The sequence below is a fragment of the Desmodus rotundus genome, chromosome 12 (genome assembly GCF_022682495.2).
Source record: "Desmodus rotundus isolate HL8 chromosome 12, HLdesRot8A.1, whole genome shotgun sequence".
NCBI lineage: Eukaryota > Metazoa > Chordata > Mammalia > Chiroptera > Phyllostomidae > Desmodus > Desmodus rotundus.
In genome coordinates this window covers 175,224-201,815 of record NC_071398.1, presented here as the reverse complement: position 1 = coordinate 201,815, position 26,592 = coordinate 175,224, and the positions used below count along the sequence as shown (strand labels likewise).

Genomic DNA, 26,592 nt, shown 5'->3' with positions numbered 1-26,592 from the left:
CCAGGGCTGCTGGGTCGGCAGGTGTGGGTTGTCCCGAGGCCCTTAACAAGGTGCCTGCTCATCACATGTGACCCTAAAGCCATGTGGTCAGGGAGCGGCGTCTGAGGCCCTTTGAAGGCAGGGAAGCTACTTCTTTTTTTGTTTGTGTGTTTGTTTTTGGTACTGAATCCCGGGTCTGAAGGGAAGGTACCTTTTGCTATCACCCAACAACTGCCACCTTCTCTGTGCAGTCACTGCCCTGTGGCAGGAGTGCCCGGCCTGAGGTGCTCTGGGTACCCCGGAGGGGCAGGGGTGGCCCCCTCCACCAAAGGCGCTTCAGAAGGAAGTCGTCATTCCCACGGAGTCTGACCATCGCCCGGGCTTGTCAGGAGCGAGCTCACGGTGCCGAGGGAGGACAGTGCCCCACAAGACCCACACCTGGCGCTGTGGTGAGAGTCTGGGGCACTTGGCTTAAACCGCTGCTGCTCTACGGAGGGGCCCGGAAGTGTCTCCCTTCCCTCTGTCAACAACCGTGTGTGTGCGGGAGTGTGAGTGAGTGTGTAAGTGTGAGTGTGTGCGCGGAAGTGTGAGTGTGTGTGTGTGAGGGAGTATGAGTGTGTGGGAGTGGGAGTGTATATGTGAGTGTGAGTGAGTGAGAGATTAGGCAGGAGAGTCACCCGAGTCCCAGCTGCTTTGCACCATTTACCAGCACACGTCCCACGCGCCCCATCGCCAAAGTGCCAACACCGTCGTTTTCGCTGCCTGAGCCTGGAAAGTTTCTCAGCTCCCGAATACAGAGCCTCTGCACTCGGTCTGTCTTTGTCACACTCCTCTCTTTTTGTTTGAAGACTAAACACCCAGAGGACCCCAGGAGACAGCGCACCCCAAGTCTCCTTCAAAGGAGGTGAAGTCACCGCATCGCCGCGGAGCTCAGAGTCTCCGGGAACTTCGGAACCCCGGCTCACCCCAGCCAGGGAGAACCCTCCAGGAACCCGCCTGCGGTGCGCTGCCCGGGGGGGGCCAGGCTGGGGCCTGATTGCCATTTACTCTCCCGTTGCCCTTGGCCGCTACTCTGACCACGTGACACTGTGGCTGCAGGGGTCTCGGGGTTCGCCCGGATGAGGTCGCTGGGGTGCCAGGGTGCCACCCTCCCACGGGGCCAGGGAGCTGGCGGGGCATGAAGGCACAGCCACCGTCAAAGGGGGTGCGGCTCGCCCACGGGTGAGCGGACGCGCCGTTCACTTTTCCTGGAGACAGTGGAGCATCTGCGCAGCACTCGTCCTGCTGAGAAGGGTCGTTCGTCAAGTGCTTCCCGCCGCGAGGTCTCCCTCGCTCCCGTCGCCCTACAGTACCCTCCACAGAGGCCGCTGCGGGCATCTTGTGCGCGCGCGCGTGCAGGGGGGGCACAGTCCTCCCAGCTCCCTCCCGCACTCCCGAGGCCCCGCGTCACTGCTCTGTGGTCTGGGCTGAGTGCCGGCCCAGGTACGCGAGGAAGGGCTGGGCGTGGGCCCCGCCGTCGGGCTTTCCCGGGATCTCCGAGGCAGACAGACCTGCGTCCCGGCGCGCGCCTCCCCCAGCCCGGCGCCCCTCCCAGCCCGGGAGCTCCCTCCCCGCGCTCACCTGCGCCGCGCGCTCGGGGCGGGGCCGCCGAGGATGACAAAGCAGCGGCCGGAGGCGCCGGACCCGCCCCCCGCGCTCGGCGGGTGCGTCCGCTGCCTCGGCGCGGCTGTTATGGAAACCGGCTGGGCGCGCAGCGGGCGATGATGGGGCGGCCATGGCCCGGGCCGGCGGCTGCAGCGCGGGCGCGGCGGCCGGGGAGCGGGCGGCGGGCGGCGGGCGGCCGGAGCCGTGGGAGCTGTCCCTGGAGGAGGTGCTGAAGGCGTACGAGCAGCCCATCAACGAGGAGCAGGCGTGGGCCGTGTGCTTCCAGTGCTGCCGCGGGCTGCGGGGCGCGCCGGGCGGCCGGCGGCGCATCCGGGACACGGCGGACATCCTCCTGCGCAGGGACGGCTCGGTCGGCGCGCGGCTGGAGCCCGGCGCTGCGGGTGAGGCCGGCGGGGGTGTGGCCGGGCGCTCGGGCGGTGCCAGGGTTGGGGGGGTGGCCTGGGAGCCCGGCGGGGCGTCGGTCCTGGGGGAGCGGCTGCGACCCCTTCTTCCTCCCTCCCTGTCTCCTCCCCGGTTGGGTACGCGCTCCCCCTTCCCCGCCCTGTCTCGGCTGGACCCGCGCCCCTTTCTGACCCCTGTCTCCGCCTTCTCTCTCTGCGGGCAGGAAGGCCCTTCTCGGCCCGGTCCCTTTTCTGGCTTGGGAGCCAGCCGCCCCCCGCCCCCAACTCTGCTGAGACGGGGACCTCCGTCCCTGGCCCCTCCCCCCACTCTGGAACCCGCCTCTTGGCATCAGGGCCAGGTGCTCTGGGGGGGCTGCCTGCAGCTGGGCGCGTTGCCCTCAGAGGACAGGAGCTCTGGCCCGGCGCCAACTGCCGGCCGCCCTCTCCCACCTGGGCAGGTCCTCCTGCTCCCGGTCTGCAGCCCTCGGCCTCCTGCCTCTTCCTCCCAGGAATTCGTGGTGGGGAACCCGTGTGGCAATGGTGCCCTGGGCAGGAAAGAGACAGATGTCCTCCTGGGGTCTTTTGTGTGGGTCCGAGGGTGAGAGGAGGAGGGACCAGGCCTCCCTGGAGTTCCTGCTGGATTGCCACCCCCCATTTCCCCCGCCAGTAGAAAGCAGGGGATGATGTGTGGAACTTGGGAAACAACTTGCTTGATTTTTCTGCTCTTGACCATCACTAAAAACCCCTTGAAAGGCGTTTGACGTGTATTCAGCATGGTGAGTTTAGGTGGCTTTTGTCTCTTTAAGAAAAAAGTTGTTCTCTTCCCTGGGGACTGGAGTCCTGGTGTGGAGCTAATGATGCTGTCCCCCCAAAGCTGATACGCTGTGGGGGGCACAAAGGCACTGTGTGCATTGGAGGAGGCTGGACCCTCTCCAGCCCTGGGAGCTGTGGGTCTGCAGAGATCCTTCCGGGCAGGCGTCACGCAGGATGGGGAGGACCAGGGCAAAGCCAGGGAGGGCACAGCCGATTCGGTAACCAGGAGGAGGGGGGAGGGGAGCTGCTGCACCCTGCCCTGGAGCCATGGCTGCGTCCCCCTGCTCATCCCTGCGCCGTGCTTCCACCCCCTCTGCTGTGGGACACAGGTGAGAATCGTACGAGTTAGCACGCAAGTGGTGCCCCCATTTTACTCCTGGGGAGCCGAGGCTCAGGCTCACCCAGTCCCACAGAAGGAGGCAGGGCTTGGGTTCAGCGTCCAGCACACTGTCCTCAAAGGCGGGCCTGGGAGCCCCAGGCCGCACACCGCCTCTTGCCTGCGGGCCCTGGACTTAGATATTCACAAAGGTCGGTTCTCCTGACGCTGTATTTTCCTGATTAGAACACCATCCCTGTGCCCTGCCCCACCCTTGGAGACAATATGGCCCAAGGCTCCGGGCACTGCAGGGCTGGACAGTGGGGGGTCGCCTGCCTGGTCTGACCCTCTGATTTAAAAGATGGCGAAACCGAGGCACAGTATAAACAGTTTGCCGCCAATCCTAGCAGCTGGTTCGAATAGAGGTGCACCTCACTGGTACTCCCCGAAGTGTGCCGAGAGGGCTGTCCCAGAGGGCTGTGGTCAGGCACAGTCCATCTCTTCACACACACCCCAACGGGGACGTGTCAGCCCCTTCTTCCTGGTCATTGCAGACCCAGGAGCATTTCCTGCTGTCTCCACGTGCAAGCTCGACTGGAAATCCCGGCTGGGTTCAGAGCTCACGCATAGCCACCCTGAGCTGAGTGAGCTTCACGGGCCGCGCTGGCCCGTGACATCAGGGAGCCCAATTTTGAGTTTTCTAGTCGTTATGATCTTTGGCTTCTCTTCATAAACACGTGTCATAAAGGTGGATGAGGTTAGTGACTTGCTGCCTTTTCAAGATGAAGGAAAATGGATTACCTGAACTTTCTTTTCTGCCCTCATTGACCTTTCGTGAATCAGCTGGAACTTTAGACCAGCTGTCTGCCAGAGGCGGTGCCCCAGCGCTCGGAGGGGCCTGCATGGGGCTTAGTCAGTACCCTGGAAGCTGCGTGGGTATCCTGGAAGCTGCGTGGGTATTAGTCAGTACCCTGGAAGCTGCGTGGGTATTTCTCGCCGGAAGTAGCAATCAGGAAAACATTCTCTGGATAAGTAAATGTTTACAGTGACTTTCAGGAAATCAGCTGCAGAACTCCACCATCCTTGGGGGAGTGAGTAACAGTGTCTGCAGGCCAGCGGGGACCCACGTGGAGAGAGCTGACGAGAAACAGCTCCCTAATCTTCAGTCTGAAGACTCCTCATGGCCCTTGGGAGCCCCTTTTCTCCCAAGTGGGAAAATGGAAACATGTTAACATGTGAAGTTAGTTTTAAGGGGCCGTGATGGAGCCTGCTGAGTGGAGAGGCTTCCTTTTCTCAGATGGAGGAAGGAGCTCCGCAGACCCTGTGGTGAGCTGCGCGGAGCCGATGCCCCAGATGAAGCTCGGTTCCCCAGGGCAGCTCGGGGATACATTTGGCAGCATTTGTCCACCTGAGGCAGGGCTTGACCGTCACCAAGATGAAGAGGCCCTGACCCTTTTGGCCTGCGTCTGCTGGGGAAACGTCCTTTCCTCCAGGCCCTGGGCTCTCCAAGGCTGGGGGCGGGTGTCTACATTACTGAGCTTGCCCCCTTGTCCCTTTTCTCCTCCCATGTCTCCATTCTGCTTCTGCTAATTCACACACTGCCGCACTTTCCTGGTTTTTCTTGTCAGTTTTGGTGCTAAAGCTTTTTGCAGGCTCCACTCTTCAGATGCGTGAGTGCCGCACATGACCTGTCTGCTAGGTCGCACCTGCCTCTCCCGCCCCCTCCTGCACCTGCCGCTCCGCCTGTGGATCTGAGGCAGCTGACCCTCAAACACTGCAGTCTCAGGGTGAAGCTCAGCCTGAAGGCAGCTCCCTGTGCAGCCTGGGCTGCATGGACACAGGCTTTCCCAGCACAGAAACCCTTGTCTGTCCCGCACGGCGCTGGGCGTCCTGGGTCATGAGCCCCACGGAGCTGGAAATCTCTTTCCCACCCCTTTACCCCGTGGCTAGAGACAGAAGTGCTGGAGAGCAGGCGGGGCATCTCCCTGGCACCCCCACTCCTCCTCTGTAAAGTGGGTGATGGTGGCCTGTGCCATGGTGGGGAGACAGGTGAGGGGACATAGGTAGGGAGCCCACATCTACCCTGGGCCCAGGAAGCACGTGTGTACAGGCACATGGACACACAGACGTGCACACACATTCTCCAACGCACAGGCACAGGCAGACACGGAAACATGGGTGCCAGTTTGCACACGCAAGCCCTGACGGGACGGGCTGCTGCCCGCCGTGCACATTTCCAGCTGATGTAAAATGCCCTTCAGCCAGAGGACACCCAGCACCCCCTCCAGAGCACCGGGCGTGGGGCTGGTGGGGCGGCGGGCATGCTGAGGGCCTGGCGCTGTGTGGGGGGAGGTGCAGGCGCTGGGAAGGGCACCTGGCTGGGTGTGACAGAGCAGGGTGTGTTTGCCGATAGCAGTCCCTCGCGGTACCTCCGGGGCTGGCTGCCCCGCCCACCCGCCTGCCCCGCCCACCCGCCTCGCAAATCCTGCCCTGGGCTTTCAGGAGAGCCTTCAACTCTTGAGAAGGGTCCCCAGGGTCCCTCTGCACCCTCGAGATTGGCTCATGGCGGGGGTAGCTCCAGCCCCTCTGCCCGCTTTGGGGCCCTGGTCCTGCCACCCTTCCCCCTACCCCAGGTACCCGAGGCCCCACAAAGGCAGCACTGTGGCACTGGTTGGTCTGGTCCCAGGATGTGGGCATTTAAGCAAACATGCTGGTGAGTATCAGCCGCAGGAAGACACTAGGGTTTCGCTGGGATCCTGTCGGGCCACTCAGAGGGTGTCTGGCCTCCAGGGAGGCTGCCTGGGAATAGATCCCTGGGGACCAGGCAGATCCGCCTGCGGTGAGCCAGAGTACCTGGAGGAAGTGCCCCTGCTGTCTTCAGCTCCGTCTGGCACCCCGTCTGTTCAGTGTCTGCACATCTGTCCCCACTGAAGGGCACCGGTGTCGCAGCCCCTCCCCAGGGACTAGACAGTGAGAGGCGGTGGGCAGATCGAAAGCAGGGTGTGAGTGTTTCCCCTGGCTGCGGTAACAAACTACACACGTTGGCTACTTAACCCAACACAGGCCCCTTCTCTTGCAGTTAGCGGTCAGGTGGTTGGCAGCCTCGCTTCCTCTGCCGCCCCCGGTCCCCATGGCAGGGTCACAGGTCCTGTGTGGGCCTGGGACTGGGACAAGGACAGGCACTTCCTCCTCGGCAGTGTCAGCAGGACATGGGTTCTGGGATTATGGTCCCCTCGCTTTCAGGGGCCAGTTTTCACACCGGCAAACGCATCGAACACGATGACCTCTGCTGCTGGTTCCACCCAGGCCTGGAGTAGACCTGAGAACATGCATTTCTGACAAGTTCCCACTGATGCCGATGCCAAGGGTCCCGCTCTGGGGCCACTGGTGTCCTGTGCGTGGATCCCCTGGGCCACACCTTAAGGAGGGGCCCCCCCACTATTGCCGGAACACCTCCAGTGCCACATGGCCAGGGAGGGGGGCCAGTCACTCTGCAGAGCCAGGCTGCCGGGGGCTGAACCTCAGCCAGATGGCCTTGGGCAAGTCCTCCCGCCCTGTCTCCTGGCTGTGCCGTGGGGCAGCAGTGACCTAGAGGAGAGAGGCCCCGAAAACCACTCGGGAAGCTCCCGTGAGCTGTCCTCAGCTGGGCGGAAGGACAGGCAGTGGGGACATCACTTTCTGGGCTGCTGCCCATCTGCCGTGACCATCAGAAGTGGGGCCTCCCTGGGCTCATCCTCGAGATGCCCGGGCAGAGACTGGGTGTGGAGGCTCCCTAGTTGCTGAGGCGCCGGAACTGGGTGGAGAGGCAGAGACTGATGGAGGGTCGCCTCACGGAGGGCAGCTCTGGCCCACACGCCTCCCCAACTCAGTCCCCCCGGAATTCACTCGGAGCCTGGCGGTCCCGGGTCCTTGCTCGCAGGGAGGAATCCTGTGGGTGACGTGTGAGTTTGTGGCAAAGCACCTCGATCTCGACCACCCTGAGGCGGTGGCGGAAGTGAAGTGGGGCCGCCTCTGACCCAAAGAGCTCTCTGTGTTTGCTGAACAAACACACAAGCTCTGTGGTTTCAGGCGAGCGTCTCCCCTCCCTGCCTCCACCGGCCATTTCTAGAGACCAGCGCTCGGTCGCGCTGACTTGCATTGTAAAATGTGTTTCCTGATGATAGAACGAGCGTTTATCGGCAGCTTGCTCAACACCAGACTCTCGGTGTGTGTGTGTTTCATCTTTCCAGTACCCGGGGTGGTGGGGGAAGCCCTGTTTTATAAGAGGAGGTGCCGAGAAGGTCAGGTGCCCCACCAGGCACAGGTTGTCTGACTCAGGCTCTGTTTGCCTGCCAACCCCTGGCTCTGAGTGCGTGTGAGGAGGTGATGTGGTGGCTTCGCTCGCTGTCACATACGCACACAATTCAGAAAGTGGGAGGGGAGCCCGCTCACCGCAGAAGGCTCAGGGCACCCACCCTGCAAACACGGGGGGCTGCCTCCTACTCCCCTGGAGAGCGGGCTCATCTCGCCTCATCACAAAGGGCACCTCCTTCTTCTCAGTGGCTGTCTGCCACCTGTTCGCAGCGTTTCCCTGTGAGGAAGGACCCGGCCGTGAGTGGTCATCGGTGTCCCGCACGGGGGTGAGTGGGTGCGACTCTGAGAGGAGTGGGGGGCTGGTGTCCTGTCTGCCAGCACTGAGCGGGGGCCGTGTCCTCCCAGCTGGCACAGGCCTTGGTCTGTCCCCTGCTGTGTGGCCGCTTGGCTGCTCCAAGCCTGAGATGTGACAGGCTCCCTGGTTTGGGAGGCCACTCTGCTGTCTAGTCTTCAGCGACTGTCAGTACTTAAGACCCTGGGGGGTCCCACCCACAGAGCCTGCTGTAGCCCAGGCTTGGCCAGCCTCCCTCCAGATGCCTGGGGTCTCCTCCATGGCCACTCGCTGCCCTGACCCCAGGCCTGAGCAGTCCCTGGCAGGAGGCTCGCCCCCCACTGTTGTTACCACGCTGGTCATACTCTCCACATTCTTGTGGGGCGTCGTGCCCCGGGAAGCGTCTGCTCTCCATGCCTTGCTCACCCTCTGATTAGTTTGGGCAGGTGCCCTTTCAGTCTGTAGGCCCCAGAGTCACAGCCACAGATAGCAGAGACAGGTAGGACCCTCACCTGAACCGTGCCCCTCACTCCCACACCTGCCCCAGGCAGATGGGGGCTGAGGCTGCGGGGGACCCCTGCCTAACCCCCACCTGCCAGGCAGGTGGGAGCACTTCTACCTGAAGATGCTCCAGGGGCATCAGAGTCCCCACAAATAAGTTCTTCCATCTTTCCTATGACAGAGGGTCACTGCAAAGAAAACTCAGGAGCTTCTTGATGTCTCTGCGTTTGCTGTTTCTTACAAAAGAAACGGGAGGCCCTGCGGGCACAGAGGCACTGTCTGGGGCACCAGGTGTCCTGGCTCCTGGCTCTAGCACCACCTCAACGTGGCATCCGCCCCACGGTCTCCGCTGCCTGCCCCTGCCTCTGTCTGGCTGCCTCCGCTCTCCGCGGGGATGATTTTCTCAGGGAGCAAATGGCACTTCACAGGATGCTGTGTGACCACCTTGGTGGCAAGTTAGGGTAGCTCCACTCCGTTATGCCGGGGTGTTCCAGGTGGGCGGAGAGGGGACATGTTGGGCCTGGGGGTCCCAGCCCCGAGCTGATAAATAGCTCTGTGGTCTTGGCCCCATTTTTCAGTCTGCCTGAGCCTCAGCGCCCTCTCTGTGAAGGCGCAAGGACGGCACTGAGCTCCAGGAGGCAGCAGAGCAGGTTGAAGCCACAGTAAATCATTTCAGAGGGTTCCGTGCAGAGAGCTGGGCCTGGCTTCCATCACTCCAGACCTCACAGAGGGGCAGCTTGCTCATCCAGACCCTGAGGCTCCCCAAGTTCTTGCAGCTTGACACAGATCACGAGCGCTTTTAACATACGAACTATTTCAGCCAGGGTCAAAAGCATTAAAATTGTTCCAACCAGCCGGCTTCCTGTTGATAGGAGGACAGGCTCAGTTTGCAAGCGCCCCGAAGGCTGGCCACACCCCTTCCTGGTCATCAGGGTAACCCGAGGCTCTGGTCTGGCCCAGGAAGTACCTTTGCTCTGAGTCTGATTTCTTCCGTGGCCTCCACCCAGTCACAGCCACGAGCTTCCACGGTGTGCTGCGGGCTGCTCACAGGAACCCCACTGATCCTGGGGGTGGGTGTTTTCCTTTCTTCTAATGGTCAGTGCGGCGCAAAGTCCCCTTATCTTGGCAATCTTCCTGGAGCCTGGTGGCATTTTGAAAATATTCATGCAGTGAGCAGGTTCGCTGAGCAGACAATTTCATGGGCCGTGTCTTTATTCCCCACCTCATTCCTGGGGGAGTGTAAGGCAGCTGAAGCTCACGTCTGATGCAGCTCTGCCTGCCAAGCTCAGGGAAGGCTTGGGGAGCACTGGGTCCTGCCTCATCCAGCCTGGCCTCCTGGGAGGTCCTGGGGGGCAGGGCTCAGGAGCGGTTGGAGCTCCAGTCTGGGTCCCCCTGAGTCCATCCGTCTGGGCCTCTGTTTCTTCATCTCTGAAATGGGCACCAGAAGCACCTACCTCTCTGGTTGTATAAGGGCCACATGAGTGGCCACGTGTCGACCTGTCAACTCAGTGCCTTGCTTAGTAAGAAGCATAACAAAGTACACAGAGCCCAGCTTAGCCCCTGGGCTTCAACTGGGGGCTCTGGCTCTGAGAGAGGGGCTGACAGTCTTGGTGAACCCCCAGACCCAGAGTTGGGGCTGATACTGGCTTACCCAGCTCAGCTGCTGGAGCTCCACATGCAGCTCCAGGCCACCAGTGGGCAGGGCCTGAGTCACTGTCCTGGCCGCGCACCTGGGCGTCCAGCCAGCAGCTGGGTCTTGTAGGCATCTGTCCAAGTGACCGGTGGCTCAGCCCACCATGAGCTTCCTGGTGCGGTGACAGAAGGTCTGGGGAATGTGCTGTCTGTTCCCGAGGGGAGGGTGGTGCAGTGGCCCCCTGCTTCGGGTCTGCGGTGTGGGGCATGTCCCAACCTGTCGTCTGTTCTCTTCTGCAGAGCCCACAACCATGGTGGTGTCACCGGCCAGCTCGGAAGCCCAGGTACTTATAAAACAGTTTTTAAGTTTACTTGATACATAATTAAAACTAACATGTATCATTATACCATTGTTTCCTTGGGGCGAGACAGGATACAGTTGTCCAAGGGCTTCCTTTCAGGGAGCTGGTGAAGAGATGATGCCCCCCGAGGGCACATGGGGGAGGTGAGAGCCCACAGGGGTGGTCTGGACCCCCAGTGAGCCCCCTGGCCCCACAGGGGAGGGGAAGCAATGATACCTGACCTCTGCTCCTTCTACCCTGAGGGAGCGAAGGTGATGTGGTATGTGGGGTGGCCCCCTGGCATACGGTGTGGGTGTGGGTGTGGGTGTGGGTGAGGCGTGGGTCGGGGGGCACAAAGGAAACCAGTCCAGTGAGCAATGCCCTGGAACCCCCACTCAGACTCCTGTGTCTCCCACTCCCCTGCCCCTCCCCAGTGTGTGCTGAATTAGACATTTATTATTCCACCGTCTTTTTTAAAAAAGTTCTATGCAAATACACATTTATACATTAAACCCAGGCTGTACCAAGCTAGGGCGAGCACAGCAGAAAGAGGTTCTATCATCTGCTGGGGAGGGTTTAGCGACAGAAACAAAACCACCCCAAAGCTGCCAGCCATTCTCCCTGATGTCAGGGTCAGGTGCCCCCTCAGCACCGCCGGGGCCCCACACCTGCCGCATACAGGGCGGGCAAGTGGGGTCACCGTGATGAGTGCTGAGAGTTTATTCTCGTATTGCTATGGATTACTTATTGTACTACTTCCCACACAAACAACCGTAAACCTGTTTTTGCCCCACTACATGTAGTTTTCTGGAATTTTGGGGAAAAAACAACGGTATGTTTTCAAGACTCATTGTCATTGCTTTTCACGGCTGGTAGTCCCTTCGCTGCTGCATAATATTCTGGAATTTACTTATCTCCGACCCAGTGTCACTCCCCCGCTCCTGGGCGTGTCCCTAGGGCTGCCCCTGCTGCCCACACCTCCCACTGCAAAGGAGCACTGCTGTTACCAGTTTCCAAGCTCTTTACCAGGAACTTTGTGGGTGGACATCCAGTCTGGGCTGTTGTGTCTGGAGGCCCAACGTTAGCCCAATAGCCCCACCCCAGGAAGTGTGCCCAGGGACACTCGTCACGCCCCCGAGATTCTCGCTGGACCCTGATTTGGAGCTTGCCTACCACTTCAGCAACTTTATTCCTGGGCTGGCCCCTGGCTGGTCCTCCCCCTGCCCCCCGAAGGCAGGGCTGTAGGCCCTGGGATCCTGGCCGGCTGCCCAGATCCTGCCAGACTTCCAGGTGTGTGGGGCGCAGCACAGAAGCTTTTAGGGGCAGCTATCAGATAAGAGGGTTGCATGGAGTTATTAACCCTTTCACTGCTGTGGAGCTTGCTGAGGCCAGCGATCTGGACAGAGAGGGAGAGGCCCGTAGTCAGGTGCTGTGCTTTGCTGGGGTTGGGGGCTTTCCTGTCACACCGCTCTGTCTGCCCTGCCCCATGTGGCAGAGTGGTCCCCACTGGGCCAACCTGGCCAGAGCCACCAGTAGGGCCAGCAGGGCCTTCAGGGCAGACCTAGAGTGGATGTGAAGTTTATCTACCCCCCCATCTCCTTGAAGGGATAGATGGGAATTTGTGTGAAGGTCATGCCCAGTCTCCTGAGGGGCACAAGGGGTCTCTCAGCCTGCTGCCCTGGGGGCTCACAGGCCCCTGTGGTTGCCTGTCAGGTGTCAGCAGCTGTTAGGCCTTGGGCTGTGCCCTTTGACTCTGGATTCCAGGGTGTGACCACTCCAGCGAGGCCTGCCCATGTCCCCACCACTGCCTGGAGCAGAGACGTGATGGCCTCCAGGGACTGGCTGGGCCTTCTTTCCCCACCAGTCCCCCTGAACCTGGCTGACCCCCAGATCCCTCCAGGTCCAGGGTGCTTTCTAAGGCATGTCCGTAGGACAGAAAACCCTGTTCTTGTGCCCTGTCCCCTGCCCATGGGCCCCTCTGAGGCCAGGTGACAGGGGAGCGGTAGGTGCCCTGGTGAGCGCGTGGCTCCACCTGCCACCAAGCTGCCTTCTGTACAGGCCACGGACTGACCCAAGCCTCAAGCCCAGCTCAGCCAGTTGCTAGCGGCGGTCAAGGGACCGGACATGTGCCTCTGTGCCCTGCCTGTGACGCGGGAGGTGCCCTGGCGTGGCATGGCAAGGCTGGGCTGCCTCGAGCTCAGCGAGATGCCTGGCCCGGCAGGGCCATTGCCCTTCGTGTGTGTCTCTGTATCTCCATGTCGTTGCCGTGGAGGGAAACCGTGGACACAGTGCTGTGTATGCTGGCAGCAGCGTCCCTGTGGTCATCCTTGGCCCTTGGTTCTCAGCTGCGTCCACCTGCGTCCCGCAGGCTGCTTCCCTGTGGAGCAGGGACTGTGGGGTGCAGGTGGTATTTGGACACGTGGACGTGCCCGTGGAACTCTGGTTCCACAGACATTCATGCTAGTCTGTGAAAGTGGGGTTCACGGCCAAGACAAATTGAGGAATGCTGAGTTAAGACATCTCTGCACTGTAAGACTCACAGAGCTTTAATGTGCTGATGCACTTAGAAATCATGTCTTATGGAGAATTTCAAGCCCACATGAAGCCCACAGAGCAGCCTTGTGATTACAACCAGTACGAGGCTTCTTCCCCCAGAAGCGCCCCCCTCCCCCCTCCCGCCTCTCAGGTTGGGTTATTCTTAGGTCTTTCTTTCTTACGCTAAATTTACACACCTTGGCGTTTACATGCAGTGTAAATACTTCAATGAGGAGGTCAGTGTTTTGTGAGCTCAGCTGTCACATTTGATCACACCCAGTGAAGCAGCTTGCCCCAGCAGCACCCACTGAGTGCGCCGGCCTTTCTCCCCAGATTTACGAGGTAGGGCTATAGCACATTGGGGGATAACCTTTAATTAGGGTGTCTCTGGTAATCAAATGGATTGGGGTGTGCTTTACACTTGAGCTCGGCAGGTTCTGACAAATGTACCCCCACTTCACCACATGGACACGACCGCTTCCGTGGCCCGAAGTTCCTGTCCAGTCCAGTCCCCATCCCGGAGCCACTGAGCTGCTTTTTGTGGCTGCAGATGACACTTAGGTTGCCTGAAGTTTTACAGGAAGGGGCCAGGCAACGGGCACTTTGGGCTGGTTCGCACTGGCCCCCACCAGGCGATTAGGGTGTGAGACGTTGGAGGGGGGTTGGTGCCTCGTTTCAGCTGTAAGGATGGGCCAGGTTTGTGTGCCATCCGCCAGCAGCCGATGTTTGGACATTCTAGGTTTGGGCACCGTGGGCATTGCAGGGCCAGTCTTCGTGCGGGCGCTTTCCTTTCTCTGGGTGAAATGTCTGGGAGAGGCGGGGCGGTCCCGTGGCAGATGCACGTTGGATGGTGACAACTGGCCCGTGTTTTCTGCGGGCCTGCGCTGTGTGGCGAGCACACGGGCCATCCCGGGGCTTGCTCCGGTGGTCCCACGGTGGTCCCCTGTGGCCCATAGCTGGCTGCTCCCTTTGCTGTTGGGGACTGTCATTCAGGCTCCCGGTGGCCCCACCTGGCCCCCCTGTCCTGCAGATGGTGCAGTCGCTGGGCTTCGCAGTGTACCGAGCACTGGACTGGGGGCTGGATGAGAGCGAGGAGCGGGAGCTCAGCCCGCAGCTGGAGCAGCTCATCGACCTGATGGCCAACAGCGACAGCGACGACGACGAGGACGGTGGCTGCGGGACAGCAGACGAGGGCTATGGGGCCCCTGAGGAGGAGGAGGAGGTGGAGGGCAGCCCCCGTGCCGTGCGCACTTTCGCACAGGCTATGCGGCTGTGCGCGGCGCGCCTGACGGACCCGCGGGGCGCCCAGGCCCACTACCAGGCCGTGTGCCGTGCGCTTTTCGTGGAGACGCTGGAGCTGCAAGCCTTCCTTGCCAGAGTCCGGGAGGCCAAGGAGGTGAGCACAGGAGGGGTGCTGGGAGGGTGTGTGGTGGGGGTGGAGCTCGTAGAGGGGGTGGGGCCCAGGGTGAGCATGGGGGCGGGTTGCAGGAGGAGGCAGGGGGTCCTTAGGTGCTGCCTTGGGTGCAGGTTGGTAGGGGGCTGGGGAGGGATCACCAGTAGGGCATGGCCGTCTGTGCCCCCTGCCCGTGTGGGTCGCTCTGCCCTTCTGTCCGTCCAGCGGGAGCCGTTCTAAACCTTGCAGGTGGTAAGGTGCCCCTCACACCTTCCTCCCCAGTTTTGCACAGGAGAGAACTGAGGCTCGGAGAGCCCCTTGGCCCCGTGACCCCACTCCTGCAGCCTCTAAGTCAGTCATTAACCTCCCCAGTGCCTGTCCTCCTGCCTCCAGCTAACCTGGTCAGGTGCTGGTTCCGCCTGAACGCGGGATGCTAACGGCAGCCGGCCCGCTCCCTGAAGCCCAGACCCACAGAGGGGCTCCATGTGCTGGGAGTCCCGGGGCCGTGGGCAGCTAAGTGAGGGCCGCTTGCTCAAGCATTTGCTGCACTGCTTTCCGTGCCTCTCGTGCCCTTTCACAGAGGAGCAGCTGGGGGCTCTGAGAGGCTGTGTCCCTCGCCCCACGTCACAGCCAGTGCTGGGCAGAGCTGGGGCCTCCCCTGGCTCTCGGGCGGCTTCTCCCCCAGGGCTGCCCTGCCCTTTGGTGGTCTCAGTGTTAGGAGCTGACAGTCGGTCCTCCCCTCTCCTGGCCTCACTCTCGGAGGAAATCAAGGTATTTCCTTGAAATGGGGGTCTCGGCACACAGGGACCCCTGCCTCCCATAGGCCTCTCGCAGACGAGAAAAGGGACGCGTGGGAGCAGTCAGGGGTCGTTAGCGTTCCTCTGTTGCATAAGTGGCAGAAGGTATTTTCGGAACTAACCGAGGCTGACCCCTGGTTTCCCCCTGACCTGGGACGGTGCTGTCTCTCTTTTCCTCCCACCTGACTCGTCCTGGGCAGTGTCCCTGGCACTCTGGGCCTGGGCAGGCTCTCAGGGTTGCTCTGACCGATGCCAGGGACTCAGTGCAGGACAAGTCAGAACCGCTGCTTGAGGCTCCTGGGCCTCTTCTGCAGCCCAGTCAATGGCCCAAGGCGGGGTGGGTCCTTAGCCCCTGCTGGCCTCCCAGCCTGGTCCCTCCCTACTCTTTCGAGGCATCTTGGGAATGTGCTTCTAACGTTCTAATTAGTGGGTACTCTGAAGCCTTCGCTTGTTGCTAAGGTCAATTCCCGACCCAGGCGCCAGAAGCTCTTTCTTTAGTGAGAACACAAAGCTGTAGACTTCCAGCAGCGGACCCGTGAGAGGTTCGGGGAGTTGGTGGCGGGGGCGGTGGGAGGAGGGTCTTCAGTGGGACAGGCCCAGCTGGCCTTTGGGGCAGAGAAGTCTGCTCAGGGACAGGTGTATGTACTGCAGGAAGGATGGGAGACACACCTTCATTCCCTTTGCCCACAGGGACCACCAGGTCACACACAGGTCTGTTTTTAGAATCACACCCCGTGTGCTTCTCAGGGACTTGGCAGTGTGCTCTAAGGTGTTTCAAAGCAGTTTGGCAAGTGACTTGGGGCTACAGCCAGGGAAACCGGTTCTATCTTAGAGGGGGAGGGGGAGGGCTGTGTGCCAAAGGGTAGATGCTTCTCCGGGGTGGGGGGGCTGGGGGATTGGTAAGAACAGAGGCTCCAGATGCTGCGAAGATCCAGGACAATGGAGGCAGCAGATCCAGCTGCTTCTTCCCAAATTCTCAGCATAGTAGCTGCTGACAACCCCGGTGTCCTTCTTGGGCCCTGACCACGACGGTGGCATTTTTCCCAGTTCGTAAGGTACACGCCTGTGACTGTTTTCCAGGGACTTACTGAGTAACTCATTCTCTCACTCACCCATCCATCCCCCCTCCCCATCCATCCAACAACAATGAAGACCCCGCATGTGTCACCCCGTACTAGGAGACAGGGATACCCACACGAGGAGAAACCACAGAACACGTGGTCTGGTCTCATGGTGCCGACAGTACAGACAACAGTTGAGCAGATAGGTGTAGAACTCCGACTGGGTCTGTGAGTGGAGAAGTGGCCGGGGGTATCCTGAGAAGGGTGGGTGTGTGTGGCCCAGGGGAAGAGGCTAAGAGAGGCGTCCCTGAGGGGGACTGTGAGCTGAGGTCTGAGGGACAACACTTCACAGGCGCAGGCGAGCAGGGCCCCGTGCCTCGCTGGGGGTGCGGATCAGGTGACAGAAGGTTCTGTGGGAGCTGTGCTTGCCCAGCAGAAGCTGCTGGAGGCAGTGATGGGATGTCACGGGTCCCATGGGGTTCCCTGGCCAACGGCTCAGCTTCTCCAGATGTTGTTCTGAGCCCCCAAGCCAAGGCCCTTGTTTCACCGGTGGAATAGCAGCCCGTGTGGTGAGGCCAGGCCCAACCAAATGGCTCGGCAGGTGCCTGCGCCCCCAGCTGCCATCCGCCACCTTCCCTTCCTGCACCGACAGATGCTGCAGAAGCTTCGGGAGGACGAGCCGCAGGCGGAGCAGCCGCTGGCGGAGCTTGACAACCTGGGGCACACGGACTGGGTAAGATGTGACTCCCCCATCCCAGGGCCCCGAGGACCCATGCCTGGGGGGCCCTGCTGTGGCTAAGGGCCACTCTCCCCTCCTTGGGGCGCAGGCCCGGCTCTGGGTGCAGCTCATGCGGGAGCTTCGCCATGGCGTGAAGCTCAAGAAGGTGCAGGAGCAGGAGTTCAACCCGCTGCCCACCGAGTTCCAGCTCACCCCCTTCGAGATGCTGATGCAGGACATCCGCGCCAGGAACTACAAGCTGCGCAAGGTCATGGTGAGTGGGTGCTGCCGCCAAGGTCATGGTGAGTGGGCGCTGCCGCCAAGCCGGCCCACCCTGCTTGGTGCAGGCCACCAAGCTTAGCCAGGGTCCCAATGGGAGTTGGCAGACGTGGCCCAGACTCACGGGGTCATGTCGAGGATGCAGTGAGTCAAGGGCAGGGAGAGGGGACATGGCGGGCTCTGGAGGACCAGGGCCAGGAGCTGAGGCCGCGGGATCGTCCAGGGTAATGCTCCTGTGGCCCTTGCCAGATGCTGGCATCACTCTAAGAATGTTTTTACTTTTAGAAGATTTTATTTATTTTTAGAGCGAGGGACAGGGAGGGAGAGGGAGAGAAACATCAGTGTGAGAGAGAAACCAATCAGTTGCCTCTTGTAAGCTCCCCGTCTGGGGGCTGAACCCAGGCCACCCAGGCATGTGCCCTGACCTGGAATTGAACCGCCGACCCTGCCCACCAAGGATGAATGTCACCCAACCCACCAAGCAGCACCAGTTCAGGGCTCGCTCTGAGAGTTTTCAGTGTGCGAGTTCATCTGACTCTCACGACCACCCTGCCCGCATTCTGCGCGAAGAGCAGGGAGCTCTTCGCGCAGGGAGCTCCCAGGGAGCCACCTGAGGAGGGTTTGAGGACAGTCCTGCTCAGGGTTCAGTGAGATCCTCTTGGCCCTGCCCCAGCAGACAGCCCCAAGGGGTCTCAGGCCCTGGGTCTCCCCACCTCCCCACAGGTCGATGGGGACATCCCTCCCAGGGTGAAGAAGGATGCCCATGAACTCATCCTGGACTTCATCCGCTCTCGGCCTCCACTGAAGCAGGTACCAGCTCCTCACCAACAGCCCCTGTCCCCCGCCCCGCCTCCCCCCCACCTCCCACCAGGAGGGCAGCCCAGAGTTCTTGCCGCGGGAGGTGCCCCAGTCTTGGTCCCAATGGATGTGTCCCCAGGAGCTCAATGGACACCCGTCTGCTCCCTGATATATGGGCTCCTGGTGGTTCTCCCCGACTCTCTTATGCCTGCTAGCCCCCACCCCTCCTACCCTGCGCTGCCACACCCCCAACAGGCCTCAGAGAGAAGGCTCCGCCCCCTGCCCCAGAAGCAGAGGACGCTGCACGAGAAGATCCTGGAGGAGATCAAGCAGGAGCGGAGGCTGCGCCCCGTGGCGACCGAGCGCTGGGGTGGCCGGGGTGAGCTAGGGATGCCCCCTTCCTTCCCACCCTTCACCCCTCACCCTGCCCCCTCCCTCACCTCCTCTCCTGCCCTGCCCCTGCCCCCCCAGGGTTTGGCTCTCTGCCCTGCATCCTCAACGCCTGCTCTGGGGATGTCAAGTCCACTTCCTGCATCAACCTGTCCCTGACGGATACTGGGAGCTGCGCACGACGCCCACGGCCCCGGGTCCTGCTGAAGGCGCCCACGCTGGCAGAGATGGAGGAGATGAACACATCGGAGGTCAGATCCCACAGGCCCCCAGGGAGACGGCAGGGAGGGAGCAGCAGGAGGGGCGAGGAAGTGAGAAGGGGCTGAGCAAACCCAGCTGCAGCCTCCAGCCTCAGCGTCCACTGCTCAGGGCCTCTGGCAGGGCTCTCTGCTGACGCTGGTGTACTGCCCTGGGCATAAGCATGGCAGCGACCAGAGAGTGACAGGGACAGTGGCCTTGAGGCCCCCATTCTCATAGCACTAAAAGGGCTGTCATCTTGGGACCAGGAGGCTGAGCAGCCTCCTGGTCGAGGTGAAAAGCCAATGTGTCCCAGTGTGGCTTCCGGCCTGTCCTCGCTGCCCTTTGAGCTGGGAAGCCCAGGGTGGTGGCCATCTCAGCGGGCTCCACATGACTCCAGGCCTGCCCTTTCCAGGGCTTTCCAGAGGCTGCAGGGAATTGTTTGGTTTAGGGGCCGCTTGCCTTCCCCATCCGGAGAACAGTCAGACTGGGCAGTGGGTGCAGGGTGGTCCCATGGCCCCGGTGGCCCCGGTGCGAGGACAGGCAGGTGGTGCTGTGGGCAGAGTGGCAAGGGTAGGCCTGGGTCTGGTGTGTCCACAGGAGGAAGAGTCTCCGTGTGGGGAGGTGACCCTGAAGCGGGACCGATCTTTCTCAGAGCATGACCTCGCCCAGCTCCGGGCAGAAGGGGCCTCTGGACTGCAGCCGGCCACTCAGCCCCCCAGAGGCTGGGAGCCCTCTCGGGCCCGTGCGGGCAGTGTGCACACCTGCCGACCCAGCACCCAGGAGCAGGGCAAGCGCCTCCTCTCCCCCCTCTCCCTTGGCCCTGTCCTGTGGGTGCTGTGTCCCTTGGCCTGGGTCCCTGTTTCTTGAGCAGGTGGCACCTGCAGGGTGCGGGGAGCTCATCCCGTTTTCGGTCACCTCCGTTTCTCAAGAGCCCCCCCCTCTGTGTCGGTCATCACGGAGGACAGATTGAGTCCAGGGTCCACGCAGTTAGTCCCACCATTGTGAGGGCCGCACTGCACAAAATGCCAGCAGGACACGGGGTTGTCACCCCACCAGACCTGGCCAGGCCCCCTCTCTGCCCTCCAGGTCACCGAGGCCTGTGACCACTTTCAGAATGGTCCCAAATGGTAGTTGTGACCCCCTTTCCTGTGCGAAGAGGTCCCGGCCAGGCCAGTGCATACATCACTGTCCCCGCCAACCGTCCTGAAGGCTCAGAGACCCCATGGTGGAGACTAGTCTGCCCTCTGGGTGCCTAGCGTGGGTGCAGTGAGTGGGACCACAGAGCAGGAAGGTCCCGCAGGCCTGTACTGTGGCTGTCTTGGAACTCCCAACGTTGGCTCATTCATGCGGCTCAGACCCCTTCGGGGCCCTCAGGCCTGCTGCATGGCATGGGCTCGTGACGTGGTGACATGCTCTCTACTTGACCTTCTGCTTGGTTACTCCCGCCACCCCTGTGAAGCCACCACTGTCCTCTGCCACCTGGCCGGCCGTCTTCCTTGTCCCCTGGGCAGCCCTCCCCCACCAGGATATCTGCCAAGTTGCTCTGACAGGGCCTCCGAACTCTTCCTCAGGTCCTTTCCCTGTGAGCGTCCAGTCCCAGGCTGACCCCAGCTCCTCCCGACACGGTGACCTGAGCTCAGCAGGGGACAGGCCAGAGGCCTCTGCGGCTCCAGACACCAATCACCTGTGGCTGGTGAGTGAGGGGGCAGCGCCGTCCAGGGTGGCTGGGGTAGGTGCTTCTCAAGTGCTCAGCTTCACCTGTGCCCAGCACAAGGCACCCAGAGTGGCCTCTGCCACCCTCAGTGGGTGTGGCTGGCCCATGCCAGAGCCCCGTCTGGGGAGGTGGGTCTCTGCTGCCCCCTGCTGGGCACCCCCAGCACTGCGGCCCCTGGAAGGGAAGAACCTTGCCAAGGGGAGTCCCAGCTCTGTGCTTAGCACACAGGAGAGACCCTGTGCCCTGAAGGCCTCGTGGTGGGACCAGGGAGCCCTTTCCTGGGGTGAGACAGTCTCCACTCAGCCACAACGCTGCTGACCCTCCCTGCATCTCGGTTTCATCAGCTGTGAAATTTGCTCTAACACTTGCTGGCATTTTAACTGGAGCCTCAGTGTGGGGATTTTATCAAGTGGGCACCTGGCTGGCACGTGGAGAGACGTCAGTGGGTGCTCTGTATCCTTGACGTTTTAGCAAGAGACTCAAGTGAGATCAGATGGTAAAATGCTTTACAAAGCGTGAGTGCTGGGTAAATGCAAGGCAGTGTTACTATAGGACTCCCCACAAAGGCAGTGCTTTCCTTACACTCTGAATTTGTTATCCTTCCCCGTACGGAAAACCACCCCTGAACACTGCCGCTCAAAACAACTAACGCTGATGGTCTCACACAGTTTCTGAAGGTCTGGCCCGGCTCAGGGCCTCTGGTGGGGAGGCGGCAGTGGGAGTGTCAGCGTCAGCGGGGGCTGCGGACTGTCCCTCCGAGAGCTCAGTGAGGCTGGCGGAGCCCCTCCCTCAGCTGTGTCAGAAGGTCCCATCAGAGAAGTCATGGGAGCTGGCACTGCTCCCAGGTGTAGTGGAGCTGAGAGGCACAAGGCCTTGTAGGAGTTGTTGGGCTTGGGTGGACTGAAGCCAGGAAGACGTAGGGTCCTCAGGGAAGAGAACTGTGGGAGGCTTCTGCAAGGCCCCGGGGCTGAGGGCCCGAGTGAGCACCGACCCCTGCCCTGTACGCAGGAGTTCAGCCACCCCGCGGAGAGCCTGGCTCTGACTGTGGAGGAGGTGATGGGTGTGCGCCGCGTGCTGGTCAAGGCTGAGATGGAAAAGTTCCTGCAGAACAGGGAGCTCTTCAGCAGCCTGAAGAAGGGAAAGGTGAGGCAGCCTGGACCCTGGACGGCCCCTCACAACACAGGAGCCCTGGATGGGGGCATGGGGAGGGCGGGACTGGATCCAGTGAATTTTAGACAAAACCGAGCTCTAACGAGGCCTTTTCTTTTTTTAATAATATATTTTATTGATTATGCTATTATAGTTATCCCAATTCTTCCTCCTTTGCCCCCCTCTACCTGGTATTCCCATTCCCTCCAACAAGACCCGTCCCCTTTGTTCATGTCCATGGGTCATACATATAAGTCCTTTGGTTTCTCCATTTCCTATACTATTCTTAACCTCCCCCTGTCTATTCTATAACTACCAATTTGTGCTTCTTAATCCCTGGTCCTTTTCCCCCAAACTCTCCCTCTCCCTTCCCCCCTCCCAACTGATATCCCTCCATGTGATCTCTGTATCTATGATTCTGTTTCTGTTCTGCTTGTTTGCTTTGTTTTTTTTTAATTCAATTGTTGATAGTTGTGAATTTATCACCATTTTAATGTTCATAGTTTTGATCTTCTAAGAGGCCTTTTCTTACAGATTTGCTGCTGTTGCCGAACCAAATTCCCGCTGTTTTCCTGGCCACCCACCTGTCTCTTTTGCAAAAGGTGAGCCTTCTGTAAGCACCTTGGCTGTGAATTAACATGGGAAGGAGGAGGTGAGAAGCCCCGAGGTCAGCACTGTCCAACCGAACACTCCCTGTAATTGGGGGGTGTCCTCACAGGCAAGACATGGGAAGAGGTGGGGTTGGTTCACCTCCACTGCCATGAGTCAGTACCTGCTCAGCTCCTTGAGCTGAGAAGCTGAGCTGAGCACCCCGGGAGCCCCAGGTCCCAGAGCCCCCGGCCCCAGAGCCCCCAGGGAGGAGAGAGCTGTCCAGAGAGCGAGCCTCAGCAACACGCCGAAGGTCCCCACTGAGTATTCAGTGGTGACCAGCACATCCATGCAGGGAGATTACGGAAGGCTTTGAAAGAATCAGGATTGGCAAACTCTAGCCCATGGGCCAAACATGGCCACCGCCTGTTTTGTATTAATAAGTAGAGTTTTATTCGTTAGTCATTTAGCCGCACCTAAAATACTATATAACCCTTTATAGGAAAAGCTTACCGACCTCACCCTAAAGGTTTAAGGGAACAGTACCCTACATAGAGTCTGCTCCCGCCAGCGGTGGCGGGAATGTAACTCACGGGCCGCTGAGTGGAAAGCACGGGAAGGTCTTGGTGAGTAGGGGATAGGTACCTAGACAGCACATTGCCCCAGACCTAAACAATCACAAACGTAAGACCTGAAAGGACCAGACCGTTCTCAAGTATCATAACTCCTTCCTGGCACAGAGCTCAAGAAAGGTGAAGGGATTAAGAAGTAGAAATAGGTAGTTATAAAGTAGTCACGGGGATGTAAAGTACAGCATAGGAAATGGAGCGGTTGAAGAACTTACATGTGTAACCCATGCACACGGACCACGGGATGGAGATTGCCTGGGGGAGTCGGGGTGCTGGGTGGAGAAGGGCCAAGGGGGAGAAATTGGAACTGTAATAGCATAATCAGTAAAATGTAATAAAAAATAACATTAAAAAAAAGGAATAGGAATACAAAGCACCCAGCAAGATATAATGCTTGGCATCCAGTCAAAGATTAGCAGGCCTGTCAAGAAGCAGGAGACCATGACCTATTATGAGAAAAATCCGTCAAAATCACGGAGAACTGACACAGAGGTAAGAATTAGCAGATGTGGACATTAAAAGTTTTGAACTGCATTTGTGTTCAGAAAGCTAGCAATGTGGAAGATAGGTCAATGCCCAGTTGAATTAGAGACTTCAATACCCTTCTGTTGACAACTGGTGGAGCTTGTGGACAGAAGGATGCGAAGGCTGGAGGAGGTCTGACCCGCACTGCGAAAGAGCGCCCCCTACAGCAGCAGGGCACATCCCTCTTAAGCACACACGGAACAGTCACCAAAATACACCCTATTCAGGGGCACAAAACAAGTGTCAAAAATGGAGAAGGACTCGAGTCATACAAAGTGTGTTCCCTGACCACAGCGACATAACGTAAAATTAACCTAGTGGTTTGTCGGTGGCGGATGAATTCTGGGACACCCACCCAAGAGAACATCTGCTTGTTCCTAAAAATGAATTTGGGCGATTTGCACTGATGTGGAGGTGCCCCTGATACATCTCGACAGAACAGCATGTATGACACCCCACTGCATTTTTCTTTTCGGTGTGCATTTTTGCTACTCCGGGCTTATGCCGGGAAAATGAAGCCTGTATCTCTAGCAGGGGCCATCTCTGAGGACTGGGTTTCAGAGAAGAGGACCCTGTTGTCTGAATCACGGTTCTAGGGTTTGAATTTTTACCGAAGAGAAAGAAAGCATTTACTTCTGAAACCAGAGGTGGGGAATAAAAAAAGTTGAGCGCGGCCCCTCTGGCTCAGATGGTTGCTGAGGGGAGAAGCGTGAGGCCCGCGCAGGCGTGGAGGGTTAGCGAGAATTCAGGCCCAGACGTGCTGAAAAAGAGTCACGAGGGACAGGAGTATTTTAGGTGTAGAACGACGTAAAGAGAAGAGCCAGACTTGAGAGTTAAATGACAGCGAAATACTGAAGTAACCAGCGGCCCAGCGGGAGGCAGGCGTGCTGGTGGGACACCTGCCAGGAAGCAGCTGTTTCTTCCTGGGCCTCTTTGGGCTGATGCTCTTCCTCTTCCCTTCCAGATCGGTCTGCACTTCCTGCAGCGTAAAGGTGAGGCTCCGTGAGGTCTGAGCAGGCCCCCAGGGGTCTCGGCTGGCTGCTGCCTGCCCAGGAGTGTCCCCAGGGGCTCTGCAGTCCACCTTCACCTCTCCTCCCCCCAGGCAGAACCTATTCCCACACTTTCTAGGACTGTGATTTTTTGCTTTTTGTTTTTTTTAACATTCCATGTTAATAGGACAGTGCCAAGAAACCCTTTCCTTCCCCCAAAAGCCCTAGTTTCCCAACCCCACAACATCCGCCACTGTTTTGGAGGCTCTTTAGAATTGTCCCGGTGTCTGCACCCACACGTGTGCACTGAGGGGAATGGGTGATCACTGCAGAAGTGTCAGCCTGTTCACGCCTCAGCCCAGAAACAGGAATCTGTGTGAGAGGGGTTTTCATTGCCCGCGTTTCCAGACCCCGAGGTCATACCCTGCCACTCCTGGTCCACGGAGGCTGTCTGTTGCATACAGGGCCCGATGCTTGACCCCGACTGTCAGGAAACGCACAGGGCCCGCTCCATGCCTGTGTGTGAGCCGCTATGGTTGGGTGTGTGTGCAAAGAGGCACGCGCCTTCAGATGCCAGGCATGGTGTTGGGGGGTGACCCAGGAGGCTGCAGGGGCCGCTGTGCCTGGGCTGTCCCTGGGGAAGCCTTTTTCCACCCACACTCCTCCGTCCACAGATGAAGATGCCTTCTAAGAAGTTCGCACACATCCCCGTCTACACGCTGGGCTTTGAGAGTCCTCAGAGGGTGGCAGCGGCCAAAGCCACGGTGACGCAGAGGAGAGATGCCTTCCAGTGCGTGCCTTTGCTCTTTGCCGACACTGCCGGTAACGCAGGAGCCAGGGTGCGGGCGGGGTGTCCTGTCTGCTGGGAGACACCCCAAGGAAACCACACGCAGGGGTCTGGGAGGGCTCTGGGGGTGAGTGGTGTGAGACAGAAACCATGCTGGGTGGTGAGGGCCCGGGACTTGGAGGAAGAGGTTTTGTTGGTGTGCACTTTGCGCCGCACGTCCATTTCCCAAACCCTGCGTCCCTGACAGCCGGTCCTGCCCCAGGTCCCTGCAGGGGCCCCAGTGGCAGAGTGTGGAGGAGGAGTTCCCGCACATGTACACCCACGGCTGTGTCCTGAAGGACGTCTGCAGCGACTGTACCAGCTTCGTAGCGGACGTGGTGCGCTCGAGCCGCAAGAGCGTGGACGCCCTCAACACCACTCCCCGCCGCACCCGCCAGACCCAGTCCCTCTACATCCCAAGCACCTGGACTCTTGACTTCAAGTGACAGCCCTTGCAGCCCCGGGCCACCTGGCAGGAGCCTTTTCAAGGTGGCCTCAGATGGCCAGGCCTCTGGGGAGGAACTGGGCCCATTCTGGACCAGGCTGGAGATCCTCTCACCCTGTCCCAGGGCACAGCTGCCAGCAGCCTCCCAAGTGTGCATGTACATATATACATATATAGATACATTTATATAACACATACACAGCCTATATATTTATATACATTCCCTGGCCCCTCCCCCATCAGGCTCATTTCTAGGACCCTCCCCGGGAGGCTGTTTCCTCTCTGGACTGCTTGGGTGGGGTGGGGGTGGCACAGGATAGAAAGGAGGGCAGACTGGAGGAAGGGCAGGGGTTGGTGGGGCTCCGGGGAAGACCCTGCCCCTGTGTTTGTTCTCCATCCTTCCTCGGTGGATGTCCCGGCTGGGAAGGGCACCTTGGTCCCAGGGGATGGAGTGCCCATCTGCTCTGTAGCAGGGATGTGGGCTGCGGAGGCACCTGGGAAGCCTGCATGGGCTGAGATTCTCCCAGGCAGGTATCCTAAGGCTATCCCCTGGGAAGGCCTGTGGCCAAGCTCATTCCCTGCCCAACATCACGCCCCGCAACACTTTTGGTCTGGTCCCCTGGGGGAGCCTGTACATGTGGGTTATGTTCTCTGCCTAATAAAGGTGGTTTCACAGTCTCCTGCCGGGGCGTGAACTAAGAATTGCCTGGCCGCAGCAGTGGGAGTGTCCTCCAAGGGCGGAAGCTGGGCTCTGAGGGACCACCTGACCCCAGGGCAGGGTCGGGATGCCCACTGCCATTCTCTATGCCCCACTTCATAACCTGACACCTTGGTCCTATGGGGGGGACCCTTTGTCCTCATCCCCCAGATGCTCCTTGGGGTTTGCGGGGTGGGAGCACCTCCACCCTGCTCTTAGGGACAGTGGCTGGAGGAGCACCTGTGTGCCCTGCCTGCCCACATGTACCTGGGAGGTGGCATCTGTTGTCATCCTACCCTGCAGATGAAGAAAAAGACTCAAAGTGTCCAAAGGACTTTGCTAAAGATGTACCCAGCTTTCCCACGACTTCAACCCAGGCCTGCTGGGTACCAGGCTCCAATGACTGCCCTGTGGACACGGGTCTGCAGGAGGCCTGAGGCACATGACTTGTAACAGATGGGCTTGTGGGAGAAGACGGTGCATCAGCTGGGGTCCAAAACATTCAGTTACACCAAATTACAGCAGCCGGTAACAGTAGCCAATTCCCTTGTAACACGCCCTTATTCTG

The 26,592-nt window shown here is 59.8% G+C and overlaps 1 protein-coding gene across 2 annotated transcripts; it reads left to right on the top strand.

Annotated features, from left to right (window-relative positions):
• Positions 1–1,647: 1,647 nt before the first annotated feature.
• Positions 1,648–26,004, top strand: SPIRE2 (spire type actin nucleation factor 2). Of its 2 annotated transcripts, none has more exons than XM_053914424.2 (15): positions 1,648–2,024; positions 10,211–10,254; positions 13,817–14,182; positions 16,690–16,770; positions 16,865–17,029; positions 17,758–17,844; positions 18,088–18,211; positions 18,304–18,473; positions 19,060–19,249; positions 20,034–20,155; positions 21,185–21,319; positions 21,860–21,927; positions 24,032–24,059; positions 24,731–24,846; positions 25,091–26,004. In XM_053914424.2, exons 1-15 carry the CDS (start codon positions 1,754–1,756, stop codon positions 25,326–25,328), a joined length of 2,205 nt encoding a protein of 734 aa, XP_053770399.1. In that variant the 5' UTR covers positions 1,648–1,753; the 3' UTR covers positions 25,329–26,004. The 2 variants fall into 2 exon arrangements, with proteins under 2 accessions (XP_053770399.1, XP_053770400.1); XM_053914425.2 differs by having other exon boundaries at positions 1,653–2,024; positions 25,106–26,004.
• The last annotated feature ends 588 nt before the right edge of the window (positions 26,005–26,592 follow it).

Excerpts from the sequence above, each read along its gene's own strand:
- SPIRE2 (XM_053914424.2), top strand. The coding sequence starts at position 1,754 with ATGGCCCGGGCCGGCGGCTGCAGCGCGGGCGCGGCGGCCGGGGAGCGG. Across the intron at positions 18,474-19,059 it reads AGGAGATGAACACATCGGAG|GAGGAAGAGTCTCCGTGTGG; the intron begins GTCAGATCCCAC and ends GTGTGTCCACAG. Across the intron at positions 21,928-24,031 it reads ACCTGTCTCTTTTGCAAAAG|ATCGGTCTGCACTTCCTGCA; the intron begins GTGAGCCTTCTG and ends CTTCCCTTCCAG.